Below are 12,145 nucleotides of genomic sequence, written 5' to 3' on the forward strand. Positions count from 1 at the left end.
CATTCGATCAGCATAACCATACTAGCTAGCACTGAAAGGCAACTTAAGCTTCCTTTCTGCACCAGGCTTCCTTAGAGATGAACAAGTTACAAAATCCAATTGTATTATAGGAAGTTCTATATCTTCAGTCTCAAAAGCACACATCTAACATTCCTCTGCAACAGAAAGCACAATGCAACCAACATCACAACACTCGCTCAAATAATGTACACGAGTCTTAAGCATCTATGGAATCCAAAGAAATGAGCACCAAGCAATCTGTCACTTACTGCAAAATCTAAGCCAATTGTTTCAAACTGCCTATGGATTTTTTCTGCTAAGTCATCAAAGAGCCTGACTATGGATGGTTTTTCCAAGGACATGGCTTTGCTGAGCCCAGAAGAGACAATTGCTGGCCATGTCTGTGCAATACAGTCCCAGTCGTGAAGGTTTGCCAAGCACACTCCACTGTGGTTTCCAAGAAGACAATATAAGGCACCCTGTAAAATGGAAGATGCAATTTAGGAAGTTGAAGCATTACTCGTGTATAAGTGATCTCTTACTACATAAGCATGTATCTACATGGAATAAAAATCAATCTCCACATTACCAGATCATTAAAGTGTACCATAAACATTCAGCTACATGGCTATGGTCAGAACACTGAAGATTTCTCACAGAATCTTCCTCTTGCAAACCATTTTAATGAGACTCAAGCCCTGTCAGTTCATTATCCCCAGAATGGCTGCCTGGTTTCTCAACTACATTATAAAGGATATAATTCAATTCAATCATCAAGTACCAGATCTGGCCTTTCTGTGAACTATTCATGTTTGGGCTGCAGGCAGATCATAATCCTGTTAACCAAGCACCTGAAATGATGGCAGCTGAACAAGATGCAGATAACTACTGGATGTGACACAGCAAAGTGGTTAACATGATGGATTGTGTGAGAAGCTGACAAGAGATATGTGGCAGCTATGTCAGAAATGTCTCAGGCAATCAGAAGGAAGTCTTAGGGACCTTTTGGAGAGCACAGTCTTACAAGAACAGCACCCAGGTATCCACATCAGTAATTCATACAGGTTGAAACTGCCTGGCAGCAGTAGCACAAACACCAGATTCAGGTATGGTAGCAAATGCTGGAAGTGTAGTAAAGCCAGGACCAACTGGGAATAAGTAACTAGGCTGGGTTGCTTTTCTGGGAGGAGATGGGGATGGAAAAGGGAAGGTACAAGGATGGCAGAAAGAAATGATTATAACTTCTTTTAGCTTCACCTATCAATGGTAGTGCTTGTCAGGCAGTTGGAGCAGGATAATAAACCACAGCTGTTGTTCTGATCATATGACAAGAGTCCAGCTTGCCTCTATGAAAGAAGGACTATGGGGGCCCCATCACTGCATCAGCCCCCTTTCCAGGCCTGACACCATCAGCAATCACCCACCATGTCATCCCAAAACCCACCTGATTTAGTATAACTTTTTGGGGTGATAACTTTTTGTCTATTTCACACTATTCCCTTACACTGCTACAGCTGACAGAACTGCTTAGTGAATTTTACCCCCTTGGACCAGGGCTTCTCAATTTCCATTTCATAATTTAAAGAGAGATGTTAATATACATTTTTGTGATACCTGAACATGCAATGAAATGAGGAACATCCATAAACACAGAGTTTCTCTTGACAGCTGACCTAATACAAGTAATTAAGCCTTGGAGGCCAGGTTGGATAGGGCTTGGAGCAAACTGGTCCAGTGACAGTGTCCCTGACTGTGGCAGGGGGCTGGAACTGGATGAGCTTTAAGGTCCGTTCCAACCCAAATCAGTCTGGGATTCTATGATCATTCCTTATACTGGTCATACCTAAGCTACATGGTATGAAAATATCAGTCATGCTGATAAACAAGCAAACCCCACTTTCACCATTAAAAGTTCTCCTATAAAAAACACTTTCAAGACACAGATATGAAACAAAGTGAGTACTTTAAATTGCTTCTGAGTGACATCCTGCCGGTCAGGACGCAGGAACTCCAAAACCAAGGGGATGATATCTCTGCAACAGAAATTGTATGTTCCCAGAGCTGTGAAGAATGCTTGCTGAGCTTTACTTCTGACCTGTGGGAAGAGGGATGTTACTGACAGTCTTCTGAACCAAAAATATGCTATCTGAAACCAACATCTTCATACAATTACTTATGCATTGAGTTTGTGATGTGTTTGTGCATGGAAGGTTGTAAAGATTATACTGTTCTGCACCTCACCCTCACTCACCTACTTTTTGTTTGTAGCATTCACTTGAGAACAGCTACAAAGGTCAAGGAAATCCTTTATCCTACCAAGACCAATTGATATGTTTGTAAGGTGACTGAAAAAGCCAACAGCTACAAGAACAGGTGCAGATAGCAGAACTCTAAAGAGCCCACAGACATTGTGGATGGATGTGAATTTATATATACACACAAAGCTCTCACCAGGCAAAGAGTTCAGAATCCAGCTATCATCCCAACCTAAGGTCGCAGCCTCCTCACCCAGTTAAGCTCTTTATCTGACAAAGGGGCTTAAAGCAAAAACTATGCAACTAATGCAAATTAAATAAGTAAAGATTTCCTGCTGCCATAGAAATACATTGAAGAGCAAAGATCCTGAAAACCTAACTTGAAAAGCTCAACAATACACTTCAGTTTAAAGGGGGTTGTTCCTTACCTGACCGTAGGAACTTGTGGACAAACACAAAAGATCTCTGATCATCTCCTGGTGGGAAGTTTTGTATTCACAGCCTTCCATCGTCAGTGTTCTCAGCTAAATTGCATAGGAAATAAATAAAGGACATAGTTGTTCTAACATGTCTCACAGGTAAGAGAAACACTAGTGCAGGGCTATTGCACATATATTCTGCTGAATGACTGCAGCTAATCTGCTTTTCAAGGGTAGTAGTTAGGGAAGATTTAAGTGAAAGTATTACCTCATGCTGCAACATGACTCTGTCTATCAGCAGAGCTCTGATATGCTGCTTCTTTCCTTGAAGCTGGAAGCAAACACACAGTTTGGTTTAGATGCCAGATATTAGCAACCTGTACTGACTGAATCCCCTTGGCACTCCTTTTCTTCTAGGAACAGGCAAATTTTGTGCAGTCTTGGCAGGCAACCCTGATTTTTTGCCCTGGTGCAGTTTTGTATTTGCCTATTGCTCTGTGAGCAGAAGGAAGCTCTGGTCACAGTAATGTCTCAGTTAACACGGACAACGATGAAGCATCATGCCAAATCTCAGACCATGGACCAAGTATATATGCAAACAGGGCTCTACAATCTGGAAACACTATTTACTCATAAGATCTCCAAATAAAGGTATAAGAGCAACATTCTTATCAAGGAATTTGATTTTAGAGTTATGAAAACCAATTAGGACAGTAATCACAAATGAAGAAAGTCTTTCTGAACATGAGGGACTATTCCCACCCCTCACCTAAGCTGTACAGACAGAAACCACTGACCCTGTTCTCCATTGATTTTTTCACTAGGTTGAAGCTTTTCCATCGTGAGTCAAACTCATGCTTGTGAGAGCCTTGGAACTGTAAAACATCACTGATGATCTGCAGAAAGAAAAAGAGATGACAAAGTGTGGTTGTTTTGTGAAACAAGTGATTATTCTGTGAAACAAGTGATCTTGTCTTTAGCATGACAAGTTATACCTTTATTATTAGAAATAAAGACTTGGTATCATCTTCTGAATTATCAAGTATGTAGCCTGCAAGTAGAAGAAAAAGAAATTATCAGACAGGAAAAGAGGTTTAAAACTTAATAATTTCATTTCTACAAATGTATATATGCAAAGTAAATGAGACAAGTTTCTTATCTATGAAATTATTAAATCTTAAGAGCAAAACACAGTACTTTTTAGACAGGAATGGTTAAACTTACGCAGCAGTTTCCGTATAACTTTTGCAATTGTTTCTCGATAATTCTCTCTTGATAAATCTAAAGAGAAATTAAACATATTTTTCTTTATTATACAGCAGCATAAATTACAAAAAGTAATATACAGGTTAAGTCAGTGGAAAGACAGAGCAGCCTGGTCAGAACTAGCAGTATGGACTAGTATAAAAATACCTATCTTGTTCTATCCAGGGACACATCTCTCTCGGGTAATCTTTTACTTATCAAGCCAACAGGTTGGAACTAGATGATTTTAAGGTCCTTTCCAAGCCAGACCCTTCTATGATACTGTATTTTTTATAGGTACATAACGTTCTTTATCTACGTTGACAGTTGGCTTAATTTCTAACCACAGATTGAAGCAGATTATTTAGCGTATGAAAAGTAACACATTAAGCAGGGTAAAAAAGGTAATCAGAACATAGATGTTACATATCAAGCCAGTAAAAGTCTGGGCCATCTACTTACCATACTCAACACCAGTGTACAGCTTTGTCTCTTCCAAAGACACCAGACTTGGGACCCTGCATGAAAACAAACCAAGTATTACTAATCATAGAAATAATGGACATTTAATTCATTTTAACCAGTTACATTTCATGCCAGTAGCACCAGGGATGTTTGGATTTACTAACAGCATGTCTCAGTTCTAACATTTACAAGTCAGCTGTACCTATGGGTCAGAGACCAATATATCATACGGACACCATCATGAACCCAGAATCTTGATTTCTCATTTAACAGAACCTCATCAGTTCTATTAAATAGACAGAGATTTGGTCTCATTGTCAAAACTATGAACACATTCATCCAAACCAGCATGGCTCCTACTGGACTTCATCTAGGAAAGACAGATGAATCTGACTGCTGTGGCAGAACCCTTTCCAAACAAGTTAAGCTGATGAAGCTCTTATGACCTTGGCCCTTTCTTTATAAAGCAAGGAAATGTACCCATAACCTATAGAAGTCCTACTTCTTGCTGTATGAAGTTCGCTATTAATAGTCATAATGGCAAATAAAGCCATGCTTCTTACAAGATTTGGGTCAAACTTATCTACCCACATCTTTAAAGCAAATTCTTCGTCTTTGGCGATTTGCTTTTATGCCAACATGGATTAAACACATGCTCAGGTATCACACGCTGTTACAGCCTGCTCCTAAGGAAGAAAGCAGCCTTTCTCCTTGATTCTTGCCATGCTGTCCCCTGCCTGTCACTCAAACAAAACTGCAAATGGACCCCAGAAACAAGGTCTGCAACTACGTGGGCACCTTTCAAAAGATAAACCCCTCATGTTCGGGGAAAAAGCATCCTGGTGGCAGCAGCAGGGTGCAGGCAGGCACAGTTGACACCAGATCCAGTTCATCATCCAGCTACACTCAAAGCTTTAAAGTTCATTCTACCCACATATTTCTTTTGCTGAAGTTTAAACGCCACAGCTCCAAGCTCTCTCCCACTACTGTGACTTTCCTTTCATTCACTTCAGCAGGCTGGAGGTTTATAAAGGAACAAATACTCATTATCTGTCTGTCTTGGCAAGAATCTTCAGGTACCCTTAACCATCAAGAAGGAGAATGTAGCAGTTACACCTACTCAGCTCTGCTTTACAGCCAGCACAACAACAATGCTGTACTACATGGTGTGTGATAAGCTCTGGTTCACTAGAGTTGTAGGTGTAGTGGTGTAGGAGGTTCTGACAAGGAACCTCATGTGCCAGTTTGTTTCAGAAGTATACACACAATGTTTTTCACTTAAATGTATCAAGCCATTTACCAACACCTGCATTCAAAAATATTCCCACACTGCCACTTTAGGACAGTGAATATCATCATCACTAGTGCTAGGTACTAAGGGTGAACACACAGTAATTAAAGTAAGGGTGGTTCTGAGGACCTGACTTTGTTGCTTTCAGTAAGAGCTGGAGTTTAAAGTCTGAGTGTTTTATGTGCATTCCCATCCTACATAATGGGAACAGACTTCGAAATCATAGATTCAGACTGGTTTGGGTTGGAAAGGACTTTAAATCTCAGAAAGGACCCCTTCCACTGGAGCAGCTGCTCCAAGACCCTGTGTCCAACCTGGCCTTGAGCACTGCCATGGATGGGGCAGCCACAGCTTCTCTGCTACCTTACAGTAAAATAACACCAAACCTCACAATAAACAACAATTAAACTTTTTTTCTGTTTTAAAGCAAGTTCATCAAAAGACACCTCCTACATTCAAACTGGGTAGAATTTTATGGGCATATGGGATAGAAAACAGTGCTCATGGCAAGCTGTTTTATACCAGTTTTTAAATCAAAACATTCCAGTTACTTCTTTTTACTCAGTTACTTCTACTCTGGTTACTTCCAGTTATTCAGCCTGGAGAAGGCTCCAGGGAGACCTCAGATCAGCTCCAGTGCCTAAAGGGGCTACAGGAAACCTGGAGAGGGGCTTTAGACAAGGGCCTGTAGGGACAGGCCAAGGGGAATGGCTTGAACCTGCCAGAACAGGGGAGCCTGAGCTGAGCTCTGAGGCAGAAGCTGTTCCCTGGGAGGGTGCTGAGGCGCTGGCACAGGGTGCCCAGAGAAGGTTTCTTTTAGAAGATGGGAAACACATGAGTAAATGCCTAGTTTCCACTTCCTTCACACAAAGTAGTCTCAGCAGGGCAGCGCTGTCACCTGCCTTTGAGTCTTGCATGAAAAAAGGTTCTTTAAGTACTCAAGTGTTTTTGTAAGTCTCCATTTCAAATTTCCATGTCTTTATACTAGTTTGGAATTCCTTCAAAACAGCCACCAGAAGCAATCGTGTGACAACAGCAATAAGAAAGCACTAAAACCCAGTATGAAGGAATACAGTCGCTAAGAAGGTTTGTGATACAAAGGTTTTACTTACAGATGAGCCACCCTTTCTCCTTTCAGAGGAGGCAGAATGTTCCCTGATCCAATCAAGCAGTTATGCACTATGGCAAGACACTGCTGCACATCATCTCTTGAACAAGAAGAAAACCTGATTAGTTGTCTGTTAAATGCTTACAAATAGACAAATGATAAATCATGTTTCCTGTAAAGTTTTAGACAAGGTTTTTTCTTTAGCGGTACCAGTTCCAGCCACAAGAAGGAGCACTACAAAAACCACACTGTGCTTTTTGGATCCAGCCTAATTCCATCTGAGAATTCCAACGTTCAACTTTGTTTACTGAAAACCTCATTATGGAGATTTTGTAATCGGAAACCGTGAAGGTAAGTTCAGTATAATGAAATAAATCTGGCCATTTTGACACTAGTTTACCACTAAACCTGTGTCAACTGATTTTATCTAGATCTCAGAGAAAACCTATGAAAACTCATTTGGAAGACCATGAGCAGGAGGAGGGAATACATCCCTTATGAGTGATTATTTAACAGGCTGAAGGTAAACAGTAATGCATCAATGTGAACAACCTTTTCCTGTGTTACTTTAAGAGAAGTGAGGAATTCTTTTTAAAGCCCCTTTGCTGTCCTGCCTTCCAATTTAATTTGCACTTGGCTGTATTCTCCCAAATCACTACCAGTTAGTTATGGCAGGCAGCACAGTGAAGCCTTGAGTAAACCAAAGTCCAGTTCTGTTATAAATTAACAGCTTTACAAACAAGGTGTCAAGAGAAAGGGAAAAAAAACCAAACAAAAGAAATAAGCATATAAATAAACCAAAGACTTAAATGGGAAGCATATTTTCTCATCACTGGTGGTAGTGGTATTGACTTTTTCAGACAGAAAGAAGCTGGGACATGGTGAGACAGAAAAACATGTAAGAGTCTGATACACCATGTGCTGTTCTATGTGGGACCGCACTTCACATCACATGCTATGAACACCGACTGAAGTATAGATAGCTTCAAGATGTGTAGGTTTAACATGAGAAATGAAGAATGTTTGAGATTCAATGCTTGTAAACAGCTTTAGCTATTTGATACTTGTAAATGCATTAGGACATACTAAACTCATCATTATCTTGTGTTTAGGAAAGCCACTGGTTCATACTAACAGAGCTTAACAACATTGTGCAGCAGCACTCTTGGCTTCTTTCCCATCCCTTAGACCACTGACTCTGCATTCATTACCTTCTCTAATTCAGCACTGCCACTTTTTGCAGGGACACACTATGTACTGACTCCATTTACTCATAGGAAGGAAACAGAGAAAGGCTGATTACCAAATCAGCCAAATCGTTTCTGTGCTCTCCATAACTTAGGAACACAAATAGTGGTGCCAAAATAACAAGATAAGGTTTTAGAGGAAGAGCTTTTTTAATGCTGACTACAGCTATGTGGAAACAATTTGTGGTATGCATTTAAAAAGTGTCTTTATACCAACATTAAACTGTTCTAAGATTACATTTTTACAGTGTCTGTTTAAATCACCATTATCCATTTTGTGATAGGCACTTCCAAGCTACATGTACTCTTAAGAGTTGGAAATTGTGAAATAGTATCAAAGACAGTGTAACATCATAGTATTTTACTCCTTAATGTTTGCAGTGCCAGTATGATTGGCAATAACTACTTAAACCAGAGATGAACAGATAAATGCATGTTGTCCATATACCACTGTCACCACTAACCTGGACATTTCCAGTTTTCCAGCTGCATAGTGCTCTAGTCTGATGAGCTCAGGCTGAAGGAAAGTATCCAGCAAATAAAAAGCAAAGCTTATTTCCTCAGAGGAAGGAACATGCCACTGGATGTCCAAGTTCCACAGGTCACCTGGTTTACCCCAGTCCTGTAGGAAAGATAGACATTTCTCATTAATCAAACTATGAAGCAAGTTGTCTTTTAATTAGCATTTAATACTTAAAAACCTCACAAATATGAACTAACTCTTGTTGTAAAGCAGTCATCCTGACAATTCCAAGGATAAAAAACCCCAATAGCACAATAAAACCAAACAGAAACCCCAAACCTACTATAATGTCTGCATGTACCTGGAAAATAGCACACACCTGAAAGGACTAAAAGGAAAAGGACTGCAATGGCCTAACTGAAATGTAACTTTGTTATTCCTTTGGCTAGGTACAAAAGCCTGAAACAGTCTTAAACAGAATCAGACCTTTGGTTCTCCTATCGAGAACATAAAGAAGCTGCCCATTTAATAATAATTCTTTCCAGTTTTGAACAACAACCTGGAAAGCTACTACTTTCATTCCAAAAATAACAAGAAGAAAGCTAAGATGTAAGTTGGACTCTCCATACAATGGTAGGTTATCCCGTAACAAAAACATCTTCTTATATTTTGGCTTATAAAGAGCTCAGACTTGCTATAAAATAAGCATCATTTCAGTATTTGGAAGAGAAAAGTAAATATTTATTACTAATACATATTCAAACATAAAGTCCATGCTTAGGACTGTATTAACAGATGGGCCTTTGCAGTCTGTGTGTTCCATTTCCTGCCCCTGTCCAACTATGCATGGTAATTTCAAAACTTCACCATATGTCCTAAAAAAGCTGGGCTGACTTGATTGGACAAAAAGGGCAAAGAACTACAGTAATGCACTTGCTCAAGCAGGCTATTGCATCTCTTGGAAGAGCAGGTTAGTCCTCCAGGAATATCACTTGAGGAAGTGACACAACTGCAGTTTTATATGAGGCACAGTAGTAAGCATCTAAGTGACAAACTCCAGCAGCTAATGGCAATCAAGAGCTGATACAATATACACTTTCTAAAGTAGCCACTGACGCATGGACCAGCAAAGTAATTGGGAATTTCCTCAATTTCAGAGGAGGAATTGAAAAACTAATCTATTTTTGTGCTGGGGCATTTAATTATGATTCCTGTCTTGGTTTTTAAATGAGTTTTGGCCCAACTGGATGCTGCCATCAGTTTATAAAGCTGCACTGGCTTTCAGTAACAAGCATTAGATTATCTGCAGCTATGAAGTTATGTGAAAGAACACTTTACAGCAAAATGCATGTTTATATTCCAACAGGCCAGCTGAAAACTGCTGCACTGCTCATCTGCAATAATGATGTATCAACCTCAAAGCCTTAACAGCAGATGAGAGTATTGTTTTTGACAGTATCAGTGATTTTTAATATTGCCACTTCTACTTTCATTTTATCTCTTTGTCCATTTGTTACTCTGACCTGTAAACCACCACGTCTCTTTTCTTCTATGGTTTCCCACTGACATACTCATTTTGCTATGCACTCACCATTACTTCTTATACCTGATACTTATATGAAGAGGAATATTCATATTTATATGAAGAGGAACAAGAAAAGGTTGCAGCTCTCATCCACAAAAACAGATGAAAGACTGTGTCCTAGTGCAACGGGATAACTTTAATATCCAGCCATAGGATAAAGTGAACAGCAAATTTTTCCCACTAAACTCCAAACTTCATTTTTGATACCAACCATACTTCATGATAGCTGGGTCTCAAATGCAGCATATATTACAGTAATAAGGAACATGAGGAGGCACTCCTGCTTTATATTATCTTATTGTACTCATGCAGTCATTGTAAAACACACATCATAAACTAGTAACATCTCATGCTATAAAACTACTCCAAACAAGTCAGCATTCATGTTTTGCTATCAATATGATTGTCAGTAACTTGTAATCTGCTGTTTCAAAGCCCAAAGCATTTTTCAGTTACAATTTCCATTGCTGCTCCCTATGTTCAGAAATCTCCAAATAAAACCCAGTAATATAGCGTATGATTGCTCTTTAAAAAAGAAAGTCAAATCCTCTAATCCTAAATAAATGAAAATCCTTGCCTTGATAGGAAAGTATTCAGAAACAGGCTTGTCAAAGCCACCTGGCACACTGCAGTACTCTGTGGGGTAGATAAGTGTAGCAGAACGGAGAAGATGGTGCAGTAGGTTACAAGACAGAATGTAACCCTGCTTACAGGTTAAGTGTAGGGTTCGCTGCAGTATCTTCCCAAGCTGCTCCCTGTACACAAGCAACTTCTTTCCATCCACTCGAGTGATCTAATAGGAAAGATAAAACATTTCAAAGGTAAACAGAACTGGTTTTGCTTGGAGGACTAAAGAGGATTACAGTGCTCAACTGATCCTGTACCACCTCTCACTCTGTGTGTCACTCTGAATTCAAATTCAAGACTGAATATGCACATCAACTACCACTGCTGCTGCTGGAAAAGGTTAAGCAACACAAGAGCTGTGACAAACATTTCCTCTCAACCCCATTCCAGATTTTCTAGCAACACTCATATTTTGAAATTCATTCTAAAAGATTCATCTTTACTAAAGGCATCTTATGGTTTTCTCTCCATTGATCCCTCTTCTTTCTCTATCCCTCAATAATTGTCTTAAATGCTTTCATTTTATTCCACACAAACACTGTATGTTTCTTAGCAGCCACTTCTGTCCCATTTCAAGTTGGAAAAGAAAAAGAAGCTCTGCAGTGCTGTTCATACAAGATTTACTTTGTTTTAATAGCAGAAGTTTGTTTCCTTTTTCTCTCAGGGGCATTGAACAGGATTCAGTGACATACATGCATGGGAAGAACATTCTCTGCAATACCTCTGACAAAAGCTGAAGATTCCAAAGCAGCTCCTTATCTAGTTCTTCGTCATGTAACACATCATCATCTAGAGGAACAAGCAATAAGTGCTGCTGTAAAGATAACTGCGGTCAAGTTTTCCAAACAAGCTAAATCACAAACCAGATGCCTGCATCCCAAAAGCTTCCTTCCCAACCCTCCTATTGCAACCTTCCACTTCATACTGCACCCAGTAAGTCCCAACTGGGAGTTACTTTAGCCAGTCTTGAAGGCTTTTGGAGAAATCAAGGAATGTCTGGAGACAATTTAAACTGCCACATTTTGATAGCAATGTGCTCCTGTTCAGCTTGATAGATTTCTGTCTTGAAATTACACACAGATAGAGGTCAGTTTGGATTTTTAGATGAAATAAGGATTAATTTTCCATATAATAATCCTAATATAATTAGGATTTCCTAATATAATAACCCTAATTTCCATAATAATCCTAATAAGGATCAATTTTCCATCATTAAAATGAAGTTGTGGGAAGTGCTTGGAAGTTTTAGGTATTATTTTCACCCATAACAAAAGTCAGCCTAAACCAAAGCAAGTAACACCAGAAATCTTACAAACTTACTGACTGTGAGGTGAGTTATAACATTGCAGCAGTGTGGTACAAACAGCTTCAGGGATTCCTCAGGGCGGCACTGGAAACAGCAACATAAATAACCCATTGTAAAAGATCTGCCTTATGGAG

At 39.5% G+C, this 12,145-nt stretch overlaps 1 protein-coding gene across 1 annotated transcript in view; it reads right to left on the reverse strand.

Moving 5' to 3' along the window:
• PSME4 (proteasome activator subunit 4) overlaps window positions 1–12,145 on the reverse strand; it is a 59,195-nt gene that overhangs the window by 18,561 nt on the left and 28,489 nt on the right. Inside the window, 13 exon segments of the mRNA XM_034060712.1 lie at window positions 270–479; window positions 1,964–2,095; window positions 2,684–2,779; window positions 2,943–3,005; window positions 3,472–3,570; window positions 3,670–3,725; window positions 3,899–3,955; window positions 4,382–4,437; window positions 6,788–6,883; window positions 8,495–8,652; window positions 10,656–10,871; window positions 11,427–11,494; window positions 12,026–12,095. Coding sequence (XP_033916603.1) covers window positions 270–479; window positions 1,964–2,095; window positions 2,684–2,779; window positions 2,943–3,005; window positions 3,472–3,570; window positions 3,670–3,725; window positions 3,899–3,955; window positions 4,382–4,437; window positions 6,788–6,883; window positions 8,495–8,652; window positions 10,656–10,871; window positions 11,427–11,494; window positions 12,026–12,095 — 1,377 coding nt within the window.

The sequence above is a fragment of the Melopsittacus undulatus genome, chromosome 3, assembly GCF_012275295.1.
Source record: "Melopsittacus undulatus isolate bMelUnd1 chromosome 3, bMelUnd1.mat.Z, whole genome shotgun sequence".
In the NCBI taxonomy this organism is placed as follows: Eukaryota; Metazoa; Chordata; class Aves; order Psittaciformes; family Psittaculidae; genus Melopsittacus; species Melopsittacus undulatus.